Source organism: Macaca mulatta, chromosome 1 (genome assembly GCF_049350105.2).
Source record: "Macaca mulatta isolate MMU2019108-1 chromosome 1, T2T-MMU8v2.0, whole genome shotgun sequence".
In the NCBI taxonomy this organism is placed as follows: domain Eukaryota; kingdom Metazoa; phylum Chordata; class Mammalia; order Primates; family Cercopithecidae; genus Macaca; species Macaca mulatta.
In genome coordinates this window covers 35,875,441-35,893,497 of record NC_133406.1, presented here as the reverse complement: position 1 = coordinate 35,893,497, position 18,057 = coordinate 35,875,441, and the positions used below count along the sequence as shown (strand labels likewise).

General features: G+C 36.8%; 1 protein-coding gene across 11 annotated transcripts in view; it reads right to left on the bottom strand.

Moving 5' to 3' along the window:
* The window catches only part of RASAL2 (RAS protein activator like 2), a 367,690-nt gene that overhangs the window by 13,539 nt on the left and 336,094 nt on the right, over nucleotides 1-18,057 (bottom strand). For 6 of the 11 annotated variants that reach the window (XM_015123037.3, XM_015123044.3, XM_015123079.3 and 3 more), the window contains 6 exons: nucleotides 15,643-15,787; nucleotides 9,649-9,793; nucleotides 8,744-8,980; nucleotides 6,771-6,972; nucleotides 4,524-4,723; nucleotides 2,882-3,743 (listed from right to left, as the gene is read on the bottom strand). In XM_015123037.3, coding sequence (XP_014978523.3) covers nucleotides 2,882-3,743; nucleotides 4,524-4,723; nucleotides 6,771-6,972; nucleotides 8,744-8,980; nucleotides 9,649-9,793; nucleotides 15,643-15,787 — 1,791 coding nt within the window. The remainder of the gene's footprint in view (nucleotides 1-2,881; nucleotides 3,744-4,523; nucleotides 4,724-6,770; nucleotides 6,973-8,743; nucleotides 8,981-9,648; nucleotides 9,794-15,642; nucleotides 15,788-18,057) is intronic. The other 5 variants (XM_015123051.3, XM_015123061.3, XM_078000722.1 and 2 more) reach the window with 1 other exon arrangement.

Below are 18,057 nucleotides of genomic sequence, written 5' to 3'. Positions count from 1 at the left end.
ATGCCAGGCGTGGTGGCTCATGCCTGTAATCCCAGCACTTTGGGAGGCCAAGGCAGGTGGATCACTTGAGGTCAGGAGTTCGAGACCAAGCTGGCCAATGTGGTGAAACTCTGCCACTACTAAAAATACAAAAATTAGCCAGGCGTAGGGGCGGGCACCTGTAATCCCAGCTACTCAGGAGGCTGAGACAGGAGAATTGCTTGAACCCGGGAGGCGGAGGTTACAGTGAGCCGAGATCGCGCCACTGCACTCCAGCCTAGGCAACAGAGCAAGACTCTGTTTTGAAAAAAAACAAAAAACAAAAAACTAACGATGTAAGTTCAAAACAATGAACCAAAAGCCAGTGTAGGAAAAAAAAAAGAAACTTGAACAATCAAAATAAAGTGATTTATGCTTCAACTGATATGACAGTGGCACCACCAGCAAAAGTATAAACTAAGATTAATATTCAAAGCTGTACCTGGACATCTCACTGTGCCTGTACCCCACTTCATGCCAAAAAATATATATGTGACTCATTAATGGCTGCGACACAAAAACTAATTTTTATATTGGTTGTTTGGAGACTGTATGCATTTCCCACCTCCCATCCATCCAGGCAGTCCTCTATTTATAACCCACAGAAACATTTATTATGTGCTTATGTGATAGCTATTACATTTTCCTAAAGAAAAAATGTTATAAATGACAATTGGCTCCAGATGACCACAAAAAAGGCTATGTAATTTATAATATTAATAAACAATCAGCCTGAGTCATGGGCCTTCATGGAGTCACAGAGGACTCCATGATACAGAAGGAAAGGGTAAGCAGAATAAAAAAAAGAATCTTTATTTTCCTTTTCTGTACAGGGCTGGGCCTAAGCACACTTTTGAAAAGCAGGTGGAGGACACTTTTCCTGTCCTGTCCCTCTCTGCCAGATCTCATGCCCTTCACTAACCTTATCTTCAGTGCCCTTGTGCTGCTTTAAGTCCCTGAGTAGATATGTGCTTCTACACAGTATTCTGATTTCTAAAATTATGTATTTTTCCTTTCTCCACCCAATGAACACCTTAATTTTCTGAAAGTAGTTGATCTCAACTAGAGTCTAGCACAAAAGTGATGGGAGGAAACTACTTCACAATAAGGTGGGCATGACTGATAGCCTCCTAACACATACATTTTATGTTTATATATACACACACATTTATGTATAAAAAATACATATGATACATATAAAAGATACGTATTTTTCCTTTTCTTCAAATACAAATGCTTACTAAATCAAATCTTTGGGAAATATAACAAAATAAAAATGAAAAATTTAAGACTGTAGAAAAACTTTATTACTCAGTAAAAAATGACCAAGTAGGAGGTTTAGCCCAGGAAGTCTGCTTCCAGAAACAGTTTGTTAGTCATGCTTTTCATCCCTTCTTCTATTTCTGTATCCAAGGATTCTATAAATAATCCAATTAAAAAAATCAAAGTAGGTGTAAGGGGCTCTGATCATAGCAGACTGGAGGCAGACGCAGCCATATCAGTAAGTGCCTAAACTGTAAAAATGCAAATATATTACAGATACAAATTAGGATTTTATTGCAGTCTCCCTCCCCAGTTATTTTGCTGCATAAAAGGATTTGTCATAGAACTCTTTTAATCTCAAACTTTCTAGTACTATCATTAGGTTTCAAAAAAAATTCAACTAACACAATGCTTTTTCAGGAGAAAAATCTTTTTAGATGAAAGATATAAAAAGATATATGTTATATATATGAAAAATTACATGAATGTGTATATATATATTTAACAGTAGTTTGTTTCAAAGGGAAAAATATGTATTGATGCTTCAAAATGTAATATGTAAGGAAGAAATGATTAATTTCTGGGCAAAGCTTTTTATTTGTCAAGAAAAAAATCAGAAAATCTTATATTATGATTGGATGTGATGTTAGCTGGGCTTGTCCATGTAAATAGAAATGTAAGGGATCTGCAAATGTTCAGAATACTTCCTTTTCCACCTGTGCTTCTATCTTTTTTTTTTTTTTTTTTTTTTTTTTTGAGACGGAGTCTCGCTCTGTCTCCCGGGCTGGAGTTGCAGTGGCCGGATCTCAGCTCACTGCAAGCTCCGCCTTCCGGGTTCACGCCATTCTCCTGCCTCAGCCTCCCGAGTAGCTGGGACTACAGGCGCCGCCACCTCGCCCGGCTAGTTTTTTGTATTTTTTAGTAGAGACGGGGTTTCACCATGTTCACCAGGATGGTCTCGATCTCCTGACCTCGTGATCCACCCGTCTCGGCCTCCCAAAGTGCTGGGATTACAGGCTTGAGCCACCGCGCCCGGCCCTGTGCTTCTATCTTTTTAATCTTTCCTTTACCTTGACTCTCTATGTGTTCAAGTGTTTATTTTTCTAGCCATTTCCAGGAAAAGGCACATGGGACTTTGTATTTCCAGAGAGAGTTGAGGGATGGAATGGAGAGCAGTCACATTAAACTCTTGGCTCAGAATGCAAACCTTTATTCTGGAAGCTTAAGAAAAAAAATTAAGAGGGATTAATTTTCAGATTCCCAAAATAATAGTTGGTTTTGCCTACAGATTTTAAGTATCTAATTATTCATTCAACATCACCGATTTGTTCTAAGTGTAAACTGAGGTAGTAGCTCTGCTGCTTGAAGAGAAGGGGGCCCCTGCGTGTTTGTTAGACTTTTAAGGGTAATGAGTCAAACTTCATTCTGCAGTCTCACTTAGGCAGAAGCTTCCCCAAATTTTCCTTTCCTCTTTCCATTTAAAGGTTGCTTTTAAGTGGAAATATTGTTAACAATAGGATTTCCCAATGATTTACGTATAAAGAACCAAAGAAACAGATGGACCAAGTAGAAGCCACGCCCCTTCAGCACTCGTGCCTACCTGCTGTGTCTGTTGTCTCTGGATTGCTCTCACTTTGGGAACAGGGCTCTCTCTGGAGGAAGAGGACTGCTGCCGGGACCGGCTCCCATTCTGCACAGGTTCGGCCACCAGGGCTGCGGACGCCACTGACATGCTCCCGGTGCTACGTAAGGAAGCACTATGTGGCAGGGATGGTGGGGCTTTGGCTCGGGCACCTAACCCACCCTGGTCCACTTTTCGGATCTGGGCCTGCCCAGTACTATTTTGTCGTGGCAAAGCAAGAGGTATGTGTCTGTCTGGCACAGTGTGCCGCCTGGAGAAGTCCTCACTCTGAGTGCTACGTTTAGTGAAATCTTCCATGCTGCTATTGCTGGGTCCACTAAGCTTGAAGTCTTCACTGTTACTTTGGCTTCTGGAACTGGCAGTGCTTAGGTTCTCCAAACTGGAATCTATAGAGGCCTTTGGCATTGCTGGAATTGGGTTATTGAGGTGATAGACAGGGTTCTGGAATGACAAGGGCTGAAGGCCACCTGGCTGGTTCAAGGCTGGGTGCAGGGGCCTTCTCACTTGGGGTGCACTTTGGGGAGTGCTCTGGGTTTCCCGCAGCTGTTTGATGCTGGCCACCTGGGTTATGGAAAGCTGGCTTCCGGTCAAGCGTATAGGCACATCAAGCATGACAGATGCATGCTCCACTTGAGCAGCATGAGTGTCCTGGAGGTCCATGAGGGAGACGCTCCGACCATTAGGAAGGCTACTTTCCCTTTCATCCTTTTCAGAATAAGTCATGCTCTGAGAGGAGGCTTGCTGAACCAGCAATAATGTTTTCCCTCTGAAGTAGCTGTCTGTGTTGTCCTGGCTTGGAGATTTTAGTTTATGCAAATCACTGTAGAAAAGGAAAGGACACTTAATTTCTCTTGAGACAACTTCAACATGGCTAAGATGCCTCAATTCAGGCATGTGAACTCCTCTGAAGGTTCTTATGTGGATACATACATTTCTTTGGAAACTCAGATTTTACATAATTAGGGAATTATTACAATTGTTAGAATAAAATCCAGCATTTTTACTTTTTCCCCAAAAGTAGAGAATAACACTGTAGATACCAACCCATCACTGTCTTCAGTTTTAACCAGGATTCCAATAATTTCCTAGTTAGGTTTTAAACCTTCCTGAAATATTCCAATTCATACTTACTTATCTAAACCTTCAAGAGAAGTTCTAAGTACACAACTGCAAGGTCCCTGCTAAAGGCACAAATCTTGCCAATCCATAACACAGTCTAAGCATCAACATTGTATCTACCTGTCCAGCTGACATAGCCAGCTATAAAATGGTTTTCACCGAGGTTCTCCATGGTTTTTGAATGCTATAACGTATAGAAACATGAATTTCATAAAGCCTTTGGTCTTCCACTAAGCAAGACAGAAATTTTAAAAATATGCTGGGGAATATATTATAACTCTCTATACTACCATTCTAGAAAATAAGTTATCCCAGATCTTGTGCATTATAATGACAAATAATTGAACTGCTCTCAGGTCAGATGAGTCTTCAATTGCTCATAATTTTAAACTTGTAAATTCAAAAAACAGGTTGAATATACTTCTGCTAAATCTGAACATTATATTTCTCTGAGATATTGGTCACGTCCTCTCTTTCATACCTGTCAGTGGGGTCTTCAAATATTTTCTGCAGCCCAGAGGAGAGGCTTCCACTGACATTTGGACTGGAGTTATGTTCAGTGAAGCGTCTCAGTTGCTGTTGTATTGGCGTAGGATTAGTCAATGACTTGGTAATATCAGCAAGAACACGAGGGAGAGGCCCCAATTTTGCCACGGTCGCCTGTAGGAAGGAATTTTCACCCTAATTGGATAATAAGCATTGCGACATCCACCATAGATTGTTTTTGGCACAACGATGGCCATTGATGGAGGGGTGCAGGTTGGAGGGAAGGGTAGGTATTTGCATATGGGAGTGGCAGGTTCATAATGCATTGTTATGGAGCAGCAGAACCATGGCGTCGAGATGAATGGAGGAGGCGAAACAGGGTGCAGCAGACATCGAGGAAAGAAAGGAAATTGAAATCAGGATTATGCAAATAAAAATTAAAAGACATGCTCAAAACTACCAAACTAATGCCATTCCAACTAAAATAGACATGCGAAGCAAACTAAATCTCTGGGAGGCTAGTAGATCAAGGTGGGGGAGGGTAGAGGAAGAACCAAATTCCTTCTAACCAAAAGAACTTCAAGACCAGAGGATCAGCTAGTATGATAAACTTTCAAAGAAAAGGGATCATGTGAGAAAAGAAATGCATGCCAACATATAAGAAGGTGCTGCATTCAGGAATCCAGAGTACTGCAGGGCACACAGATGATACTGCCATCCACTATCCCAGTCAATCTCGGGAATCCCGACCCACTGCCAACTGAGTTTCCATCAGAAAGACAATTTTTGTTGTTAATTTAACAATAAAATCAGGTAAACTTTCTCTATGAGATATGTCTAGATGTATTCCTGGTTCCCAGGACCAAACACAGATTAAAAAGGAGAAAGTGTATTTACACAGCAAAGTGCGTTAAAAAGACCTTGATCCTGAATAAACCAAGCCCATTTCACAGGAAAACTGAACCTGCATCCCACTGAGATGCAGTTATTCAACAAAGACTAACTCTTTAATACTTGCTTTATCCATTTCAATCATTTTTTTCTTTAGGGAATTCTTACTCTCATGGGGTCTTAGGGGTCCCCTTCAACTGTCAGTCAGTTTGACATAGCTGCCTTTGGGTCTCTGCCTTCTCAACAATCAACAGACTCTTTTACCCTACTCAAACAGGTATAGATGCCACCAATGCCTTTACTTGCTCAACAATGTTGGGCTATGATTCATATGAAAAGGATTTACCTTTGGCATAGTTGCAACTTAAAACTCTAGCTAGCATTTCTAAAAGTGAAAAAAGGTCCTCGAGAATAAGGAACAGTTTACTGTTTCCCAAATGTTTTAAGCATTGGAGGACACACTACCACTTATGTTTCCTCAGCAAAATGGCCTTTGTTAATACGTTTTATTCCCCTTCAAATTTTACTGGTATATCACTTTTATTGATAGGAAAATAGAGGAAAACAAATCATTATCACAGAAAAATAACTGTCTTTTGAAGTTATTCTAACATACCACCACACATATTTATAAAATGCCTGTAGCAAACAAAAACATCAATAAATAATTATTGTAATAAGCCTAGCCAAAGTCTATTAGACTATTTTTTACTACCAAATCTATTCCTTTTTGTTAAATTCCAGAAGGAAGAAAATGATTGGCATGGTGTATATTTACTTATTAATACGGTACATAATAAAATTCTTAGCAAACAAATGATTAAAAATAATTGTTTTCTGTATTCTTAATTCACATCTGTAAAGAAAAAAACAGTGATTTTTAGCACTAATAATTATATGAAACTCTATGACTTGTATAGTAAAAAAATTTGTTTCATGGGTAAAGTTACTTAAAACATGATAAACCTAGTACTTTCTTAGCTAAATCTATACTTTTATTAGAAGTTACTATATGAGGTTTCATCTTATCCTGTTAGACATGCATAAGGCTGTATATACCAATATATTAGTTTCTAATAAAGTTTTCAGATATGCACTCTGTATATATAAATTTAGAGAAATATACTCCATTAATTCAGATAAATATTAAAAACATATATTAATAATGTCATGGTTTTCTAGAATTTCATGGTTGTCGGTCCCATATTTTACTCAGAAATGATGACCACTCTCAGATTTCTAGGGTAAAAGGTTGCTTTCAATTAGCAGAAAGAGTGAGTGCTATCACTCCATAGGTACTTTCCAGAATTCAGGTACATTAAAGTCTCTATCTTCCGTCAACCTACTTTACCTTATCAAGTTGGGAAACTACTTCCCACAGTAAGGAATGCAAAACTGAAAGCTCTCGGCCCAGATCAATGTAACCATCAAAGCCTGGGGTGTTTGAGATGGTGTCTGGATTAGAGATCTCCAAAAGAAAGCGCTTCATTCCACCCCATTCATGTTCTAAAAAATCATTCATGAATGCCATGTATTCCTCTTTGTTACCAAACCTGAAGTAGAGGATGAGAAAATGAGAAAGAACATATTCAAGAGAGAGATGATCATTTTGCTTTGACTTTACACAGAATTATGACATTTTTTTTTAATTTTGTGGAGGGAATGACTAATTTATTATCTATAAGTAATAAATGCTATAACATACTTTCTTAATATCACTTTAATATTCCAATGCTTTGAATAGCTTTCTATTCTCTAAAGGGTAAAGCCAAACCTCTTTTTTTTTTTTTTTTACTTCTGGTATTTGAATTTCTCTGTAATATAGGCCTCACTTACCTACCAAATGCTCACCAGTACAAACCTTCAATACTGCTAGTTTCTTCAAAGTCTCCCAAATATATTATACATTTTTGTCTTCTCCAAGCTTTTGCCCATGCTATTTACTTGCACTAGAGAAAAACTTCTTTCCTTTGCCTATCTAGATTCTACCTATCTTCAGGGCCTAGTTTAAGTCCATAAAACCTGTTCCAAAATAAAATATAAATATTTTTTAGCTCAAATATGGATAAATATGTGTATTTCTGCATTGGCTTATATATAAATTATACAAAATTAAAATAGTACACCTCTAAAAAGCCACTATTTATACTAGAAAACAATCTGCTCGTTTTTTTCTTCTTCAATACATTGCTAATAGAAACTTGTTTTTAAGCATCAATATTGAATAAATCTTGGTCAATTTTGTAAATGTGAATTCCTTCCCAGACATTTCTTTAACTTATTTTCTATAAATTATAAAAATAACATAAACTTACTGAAAAAAGTTTGAAACAATGAAAAGTAGAAAGAAAAAAGTGTGGATGTCTCATTCAAGCTACCCAAATATATCTGCTGTTTATATTTTAGTACATTTCCTTCCCAACTGTTTTCTCCTAATTTTCTTTTGAAAAATTTTAAACCTACAGAAAAGTTGAAAGAATATACAATGAATACCCATATGCCTTTCATCTACATTAACCAACTGTTATTTTTGCCAAGTTTGCTTTCACACCCTCTCTTTCTATACAGATTTTTTTTTTTTCCTTTCTGGAACCATTTTAAACCAAGTTGCAGACATCACCTCTAAATAGTTTAGTGTCCATTTCTTCAGAATAAGGAATATCTCTTACATAAACCAATGCCATTATCACACTAAAACTTTTAAAAACACTATTCACGAATTATCTTATCTACAGTCTATATTTAAATTCCACTCATTGCCCCCAAAAGGACATATATTTTTTCCAACTTAAGATCCAAATAAGTTTCAAGTACTGCATTCGATCTCTTTTAATCTAGAACAGCCCCCCTCCATCTTTTGCATTTTTCATAAAATTGTCTTTTTTGAAGTGGTCAGGATAATTGTCTTAAGACAATGTAACCACATAATTTGTCTTTTCTTCCCAACTTTTTTTATAGTTAGATTCATATTGCTGGGGTAACAGTATACATACCACTTTTTATTCTGCCCTTTTTTTCCCTACTAAAGCATTTTTATCAGCACTTTTAATTTAATTTTCTCTTAATGCTCTATATTATTGGATAGTCTTTGTAAGCAGCTTGTAGTACCTGCAAATATTCCATTGAATGCATGTATCATAGGTTACTTAACCACTCCTCTACGAAGTGATTATTTAACTTGTTTCCAATTTTTTGCTATATTTATTAATATCACAGTGAAAATCTGGTAACATGAGTGATGAGGTTCCCAACCCTCATCCAAATTTTAGGCTTCGAGTATTTTTTAAACTGTGTTTTTAAAGTGGTTACAATAGTATCACCTACTTGGCAAAGTTGGCCAGGTTCTGAATGACCTTGGCAATAAGAGTTAGAGTCCGAGATGTGCGGTCATCAGGATACTCCTGCATAAGGTTGAAAAGACTGGGAGACATAATGGCTGGACACAAAAAACGGAGAAATAATGAGGCACTGATGAGCCTCTCGCTGATGTCTTGCTTGCCACGGTTCAGGCACTGCTGCTTCCATGATGCAAACACTTCTTTCAACTCACGAGGGAAAACACTAGGGAAGGAAAAAAGTACCAAAACCTCTAAACACAGTACCAGAACCCAAAGCACAAGTGATTCCACCCTGATCCAACATATCTCTGCTTAAGAGTCAGGCTGTGAGGAGGACCTAGTAGAAATTCTGGGATGAGGTTTTACCTGATTCATGGCTGAGAGGCGGTGGAAAAATTCACAGAGGCCAGATGGAGACTGGAAACCCAAGGCTACAAAACTCTGGATTAGTTTAAATTTAGTTTTGCAAAGTGGGAAAATGGCATGAGGCTCCTGACTAAACCATCTGGTTTAGTATAACTCACCATAGTCTCTCTAAAGACTGTTCATCAAAAATCTTCCAAAGTTTCACCAATTGCTAGAGTTAGTGCAATGATCAAAATTCATGAACACATCTGTTCAACACTAGTAAATATTTTAGAAATAAAAAGAAATACTTTTGGTATTAGAGGCTATAGTACTAATATTCTGGGGAGAGATTATATTTATGTAGATAGCCAGTTAAAAAGTACTTCTGCTTACAATGGAGATTTCAATTTTAGATGGGACTGTATTCGGGAAACTTTCAATTTCTCTCCAAGACCCTCCCCTTTGGTTGTAAAATAATTGTTAACATTGTGATGACTTTTACATGAAAAGATGTTCCACAGGCAGAGGATGAGATAAGCTCACCAGTAAGAGTTGATGATCTTGCAGAAAGCCAGCTCACAGCACATTTTCAGGTTGCTCTGATGGTCTATCAGTTCACTAGATGAACATTTGCTGGGATCCACTTCACAGTTCTCATCTGACTCATACAAAGCTTTGATAAACTCCCCTATTAGAAGAGAGAAGATGAAAATATAGCTATAAACAGTGTCTTCCTGAATATAATAAAAGGACTTATGATTTCTGTCTTAAAATGTATAATGGGGAATTCTTTTCTAGATCTGACAGGGAGGGCACAAAAGATGGCCCATGAAGCCTCATTGCTTTGGAACCCAAGAGTTGTCACATCCTACATACCATGTTTATTTTTCTTATCCTGGAAGTGGAATAACAGCAATCACTAACATCATCGTCATAGTATTTATAAAAATGGTAATGATACTACTAAAAAAATGTATTAAACTAAATATATGTTTAATTAGTCATAAACTCGTTATTTGTTTTAAGGCTCGCTCTACTTAGGGGACTATTATTGTTATTGCAGAAGAACAAATGACCCAAGCTTGATTGAATAGTCCACTGAAGGTTTTAAGTGCTAATGTTGGTGCCAAATACAGATGCAAGTAAGGTTCTCTATGCTTACCTCTTGTAACGGAGACAGTCATTCAACACTGCACAATATTACAGCAGATCTCCTTACATAATCTGTATATGCTTTTCCATATAAATTTAGTTTAGAAGCCCTGTTCATATGGCCTATGTTCTAGAAAGATACACCCACTATTCCCTGAAAGAACAAATTCCTACCTTACCTGTTTATCCTCTAGTACACACCATAGCTTGTATATCTTCGACTACTTCGTATTTCATATTGTTTGTGTTTGTTTCATTTCTAGGATGAATACCTTTGGAGATTAGGTACTAGGTTTTATTCATGTTCAAATCTTGACTCTTCTGAATAGCTCCCAAAATGTTACAGGTGCTCAATAAATATTTATCAGAGATGGCAGTATGTATTCTTGGTTTTTTATAGGTCTTTATGAAAGAGGAGTGGATCTTTCAAAGATTCTCCTAAATATGCGTTTATTACTTGAGGTTCAGGCTAGTTATAACAGACTTCATGAAAGTGAACAATAATGCCTGCAAAACTAAGTAGCAGCAGCAGCAGCAGAAAGAGCATTTCTATCAAAGCAGTTAGTTTTTAGATAAATGAAAGCTTTTAAAAATACCTGTGACAGGGGATGAGAAGTGATAATTTTGAGGAAAAATGCTTAGAGAACAGGAAACAATGTGGTATACAGAAAGGAAAGTGGTGCACAGAAAAATTAAAGGCACTGAGGTCAGACACACTGACTGTGGGCCTTGGAAAAGTCACTTAATTAGTCTGAGTTTCAGCTGTCTTATTTGTAAAACAGTGTTAATAGTAAACATCCTGCAGAGCTGTGGTGAAGAACAGACATAATGCATGGAAAGCATGTAATATGGCACCTGGCTCTTAGTAGGAGCACCATACAAAAAGTATTTTAATGTAAAAATCATGCAACTTTTGAATAATTTTTTGTCAAGTGAAATGGCCAAAACTAATAAGAGGCTTTTAAAAATGTTACCAATTCTCACAAGATATGTATTCAATATGTTCTCTATGTCTCCTGAGCTATGTTTCCACAAATGAACTTCATTTAAAGAGTACCTAAATTTAAAACTAAGAAATCAGTGTCAAATATCCCATGTAAAAACTGGCCAAACTCTACACCTGTATCCTAAATATTCTGTTTAGTGACTTCTTTTAGGTTATATGTATTCAAGGGAAAAATACTAATATTAATAAAAAACATGAATATTAACAATATTTTTAATTCTTCAAGAAAAGCGCCAGATAGATAACTCCAGGGACCAGAAGTAAATTAATTGTCTATAGTACCAGCATAAAAAGTTTTTGTCCCTGATTATTACATATTTAAAATGCTCCAAAATAGAAAAATAATACTTTAACTGTTGAAACAATAACCAGTGTTTGAACATGTAGAATGTACCATATTGAAAGGAGAGGCTTTTATTGATTTGTAACTAGAAGGTGCTTAACTGATCAAAATTACCAAGAGAGATTAAAAAACCCACTTGTTTGCCTTCTTGCATTTGAAAAAAACCAGAGCCAAAGGGGGTGCTTGTTATGTTGTTTACATGTTAAGTTTGTGCCCAGAATGTTCTATGACGTATTTTCTATGTAAATCATTAAGTCATTATTATCTAGCATAAAAATTACACATGTAGGAATAAGTCAACAAGGATGGACATATTACTGCTGAAAGGAATTTGCCTCCATTGCTAAAAGTGGAAATCAGGTCTTCTCAGGGCTTTCTTTTGTATATCTCACAGATAGTATTTCCTGTGTGTCACAGGATACCAAGGTGCAATCTGATTTCAAATGGAAAGGTAAAATAGGATAACAGATGGAAGATTTAAGTCTAAACAATGCAGAGTCTGTGCAGAAAGAGTAACGCTTTAATTAAGATAAGGACTGGCTAAGAAGCAGACAGATACTGTACAATATTACTGGCACCTTTTAAAATCAATTCTCTCTGAAAATTCTTCAAGCAGTCTGGAAACAGCATCTATTTTCTGCCCAAAGTATATGAAATATAGCAAAACTTTAATGAGAAGACAATACAGCCCCTGTCCTGAAGAAGCCTACCAATTAATTCTGTTTATGCTCTTAGAAGCAGCAGCCATTTTTACTACTGTGGCCCTTGCTCTTGGATTATAAATATTATTACAGAGATTTCTGAGGGGTTACTTGAATTTCTTCCCATATCCACTGAATTAATTTTCATGCCTCATTGAGCCCATCGGCCATTTAATCATTCACTGTCCTATCAAAGGACTGGTACCCACTTTTCGTTTTGGAAATTATTTCATTCAGAAATTCTGTTTAGCAGACTGAATTTTCAAATACGAATATTTGATTTCAAAGAAGCAGGTAGTCAATAAATATTCACTCCTATCTCCATAGAATGGAGAATACGGTTTGAGATGCTTTTTTGTTTTTTGGTGGACTTTTATAACAAAACACAAATCATTAAAGCAAATCATGAGATATAATTTATGACTGTAATAAGCTCTTTATGTAAATGACACTATAAACTTCTTTGTACTTTTCTTAAGCTCTTTATACCATTCTTAATGTCTATATGATTAGAGAAAAAATATGACGATAAACAGGAAGACAAAAAATCTACTTCAGAGCAGAAACTAATTGTAGTAGCTACTATAATGTGTCTGCTTCATGTAAACACACTGATCCTGTTTCTTGAATGGCGACTCACTCTATTCCTTACAGCCTGGCTCCTCTCCTCCTGAAACCAGTGTGAGCGACCAGCAGTGATATTTAAAGTGCCAAATGCAATATCCATTCTTTTTCTTTACCTTCCATAATTTTCTATTGATGCTTTCTTCTCTATTGGTGTCTAGGACTCAGTATTTTCCTGTTTTCTTTCTTTTTGGATGCTCTCTCTTTCTCTGATCACTTCTCTGATTCCTCTTCTTCATTCTACACCATAAACCCAGGTGCACTCTAAGATCTATCCTTGGCCCGGTTCTCTTCCTGCTCTGGTAATCTTGCAGCTTCATTTAACCTCTCCACGTCCGTAAATTAGTCTCAAATTTCCAACAGCCAGCTAGACAGGTATCTTAGATTTCCTATCTAAAACCCCTGAGATTTCCTACTAGAACTTCAAATTGAATATATATGTAATTTCCCCTGTTTCACGCCTACTACTTCTGTGGTTTCTATTCCTGTTAAGAATCTAGTCATCCCCCTAGTCACTCACAAAACCCCACAATTCTCTGTAATATTTGTTCCCTCCTTCCTTCCTACAAACTGAAAAATTTGCCAAGTTCCATCAGTTCAACCTTACTATTTCTCATATCCATCTTCTTCTCTATTCTTACTTGCGTGATTACCCTCATTCAGAGTCTCATTCTTTCTTATTACAATGGCTTTTTTTTTTTTTTTGAGAAGGAGTTTTGCTCTTGTCTCCCAGGCTGGAGTGCAATGGCATAATCTTGGCTTACAGCAACCTCCACCTCTCTGGTTCAAGCAATTCTTCTGCCTCAGCCTCTTTAGTAGTTGGAATTACAGGTGCCCACCACCATGCCTGGCTAATTTTTGTATTTTTAGTAGAGATGGGGTTTCAGCATGTTGGCCAGGCTGGTCTCGAACTCCTGACCTTGGGTGATCCGCCTACCTTGGCCTCCTAAAGTGTTGGGATTACAAGCGTGAGCCACCGCACCCAGCCTACAATGGCTTCTTAATTGATTGGCTTTCAGTAGGCTTTCTTCACCTTTTTTTTAAAGACAAGGTCTTTCTCTGTCACCCAGGCTGGAGGGCAGTGATGTGAACATAGCTCACTGCAGCCTCGAACTCCTGGGCTCAAGCAATCCTCTTACCTTGGCCTCCCAAGTAGCTGGGACTACAGACGTGAGCCACCATGCCTGGATACAACTCGTCTTAGTCTGCTAAGTTAATTCCACTGAAAACACCCTGCTCAAAACTTTCAGTGGCTCTCCAATGATTACTGTAAACTTTAAATCTTCACCCAGGCATTTGAGGTATTCACAAACTGGTTCTAATTATTGTTTAATCTTTTTGTTTATTGTTCACATGTTTCTTTCATGTCTTTTTCTAGCTAAATGGTTTTATTCCACACATTCCTGGTTCTGTTCCACCTCTATGTCTTTTTGTTCATGTGTCCTTTTCCCCATGCTACTTCTTATCTTATCTGCTCTTGCTCAATGTCTATTTTTAACCTTTCTATTCTTCAAACTACATACTAACATAAATGCATTTCACACAGAAAGTTTGACAATTCTATCAGCTGGATTCAATTTTTTAAAATTCTTTGCAAGAACACAGAATGTCTCTTTTTGGTACAGAGATATCCCTAATGTTATATCCTTATATTGCAAACTCCTTGAGGGTAAAAATCTCTCCAATCATTCAACATATTTTTACTTTCTACTCTTGATAGTCACACGTGGCTGTTGAGCATTAGAAATGGTTTATGCAAATTAAAATGTGTGATACATGTGAAATACACACTGATTTTCAAAAAGAATAAAAAAGTAAAACACCTAATTAATAACTTTTATTCTTTTAAGCCATTAAATAGTATTTGGATATACTGGGTCAAACGAATTATGTTATCAATTTCACCTGTTTCTCTTCATCCTTTTTAATACTGTGACTACTAGAAAATTTAAAATTACTCAAAAAATAAAAATAAATAAAATTACTCACACATGGGTCATATTATATTTCTATTGGACAGTGCTGCTCAACAGTCTGTGCAGGTAGTGGGGATATGGAGGTAAAACAAAGGGCTAGTTTCTTCAAGGAACTCACATCTGCTCTATCGGGATGTATATTAAAGTGACCAGCACAGTGCCTTACTCTAGTGGTTAATGCCTCAATTTCACGACCAAATCTGGAACTGCAAGTGTGTAGCCTAGTCAGCAAGAGCTACTGATTGGACAAAAATTAGTTATGTTAAAAATTCTAGAAACCTCAAAGGCAGAAATTTGTGGGGGAGTTGTGGGAAGTGGCAAGACTTTCTTCACTTTTGATTAGAGTTTTGCATGCATGATAACAAATGTCAGGGTAACACTCTCAAGCCTAGGTAATATCATCAGCATATAAACACCCAACACTTTGGGGAAAACAGACCATCTCAGATCTATCAATGGACACTGCTGATATTACTGTGCATCCTGGAATCATGAGGCTGGGGACCCGGAGTAGCAGTGTATGCTGACAGGGTTTCTGTTTCTACATTTATTGTTATTTCTCCACTGGTGAGTACTGCAGAGACTTCTTATGGCCACGACTCAAACCTTAACACCTGAGTCAACTAGAACTAAATAACATGCAGAATTTGAGCTCAATTCATTTGTCTCATGGGGGTGAAATAACTTAAAATCGAAAGGTAAAGAAAAGAAAATAGATGTTTTTCTCTTTCATACCCAGTGCGTCATGAAGATACTGTTGTCCCACCAACTTGAGGTACTCCTCAATGGATTTGGTGGCAATAGTGTTCTCTCTGAAGATCAAGACATCATGTTCTCCACAACGATCCACCTCAGACATCACCAAGTCAGTCAGAAAATCCTGGTAGAATAATGTTCAATAAGGCAGAAAGCAACTGAATAAATAATATACATTAGAAGAGACTGCTGAAATATCAGACATCCTGGAAATGTTGCTTTAAAACTAAAGCTATCAGATTCATCTGAAAGGAAAAAAAGCAATCAGGATAAAATCTTAGGTGTTACTACCCCTACATTTAAAATTTCCTCAAAGATTTTCCATTGCACTTTTGATAAAGGCCATAATTCTCAATGTAGTCTACAAGTCCCTATATTTTCTGGTTTCTGTCTACCTTTCAAGACTTGTACCTTTTCTTTTTAGGTCCTTTAATACACCAAGCCCTTTCTAACACACAGAATGTTCTCTATTTACCACAAAGCCTTTTTTTTTCCCCCCAAATACTGTTTTCAGTTCTGCTCTGCTCCCACCCTTGCTTCCACCCCTACTATCATGTAGCTCATTCCTGGGATCCTTTGGATTTTAATTCACACATCATTTCCTCAGTGAAGGCGTCCCTGACCAACATTGCCCCTGAACTCCATTAGTGAGCTGCAATTGCTCCATTTCATAGTATCATCTCTCTTTTTATCCTCTGCAGTTCTCACTGTAATCTTATTTATTTCTGTAATTACTTGATTAATATTTATTTTCCCCAGAAAACCAGTTTCTGTTTTTGTTTACCACCATATCTCCAGTACCTAACAGTTTCTGGCATATATTAGGTGTTCAATATATAATAGCTACAAATCGGTCCACAGTGTCAATGTAGAGTCTACTGAACTCATCACTTGAAGTCACTGTCTAGGCTATCTTTCTGTCTGCCCGCCCATCCATCCAACCAGAAGGACAGCATAAGGGGAAATAAAGGTGCAAAGAAACAGCTGCTTCATTCCTCAACAGTCTTAAATAACTTCTTGTAAAGCTCAATACTGGTTGTTCAGTTTGAAATGTGATAACATCGTATATTTTGAATGCTATATAATTATTGGATATTTCAAGGGCTGCAAATGCCAAAATAGGAGGAATATGCTGATTTACTTTTACTTTAAAATTAAGCATTTTAAATGTCAATGGGACTTACTCTGGGGCAGTTTAACAGTATAACAGAGTTGTAGACTTAGGAATCACTATTAAACTTAATGCTAAGAGACAGGAGGAAACTCTTGGGGGTAACGGTAACATTCTGTATCTTGATCATAGTGGTGGTTTCAATGGGTGCAAAATCAGTCAAAGCTTACTGAACTTTTCCACTTTAAATGGGTGTTTATTCTACCTAAAGTGTATGTAAATCAATATTGTTATTTTAAAAAGCCTTACATATATTCTGAACCTTGAGCAACTGAAAAGTAGAAACATATCCATACAATTCAAAATTTCAGTGACACCTCGCTCCAAACTTGTAAGTTTTTTAAATGACAGAATGCCCAAGATTATCATTAGTAGATTGAAACACAAAAGTTATAATCCATAGAAGCCAGATAAGAGACTAAATATTGAATATATTGATATATTCTGACATACCAAGAAATAGTAATAGTACTTTATTTTGTTTGGTTCTAAATACATTATTCTAGCTGTGAATTTCTTTGGATCTGAGATGTAATTTTATCATGACCAGTTTGCATACAGTATAATGGTAACTCTTCGTAGTTAAGTGAATATCCTTCATAGGTCAAAGACTCTCTCAACTGATTTTTGTTCTTCCTATAACCAGCACATTTCTCCTTTAAAAAAAAATATTCCCGAGTTTTTACTTCTATCCAACGTGAAGTAAGATAAGTGTATCATGAAACAGCTACCAATTGTATAATATCCCTTGGATTTTTATTCTAAATATAGATTTTAATCCCACAAAGACTCTTGCTAATATCCAATATGCTTCTGGAATACCTCCTTCTGTGCCTAAAGGATAGCGCCATCAGTTAATCTTAAACAAAGTACAGTGAGGAAGAAAACCACCATACAACACTCTAGAACTAAATTAAAGGTAAGGAACCTTGAACATGCTGTAGGGTTATCATGCCAATTCTACTATTTATTTTGTCAGACAAGAAAGGGCTGGCTGTGTTATCTATGTTTCATGCAAATGGACTTTAAGTATTTGTTGGTCTCTCCATTTTACTTGTTTAGTTTTCTAATCTTCGTCTTTTCTGGATCTGATAGGTTTTCTTCTTAATTCTTCTTGTTTTTACCAGTAGTAAAGCACATTTCTCTAATTTGGGTTTCTACAGTATCCATTATTTTGGTTTATGAAAGGTAGGGAAGAGATTTCAGGTACTGCAATCCCCCTT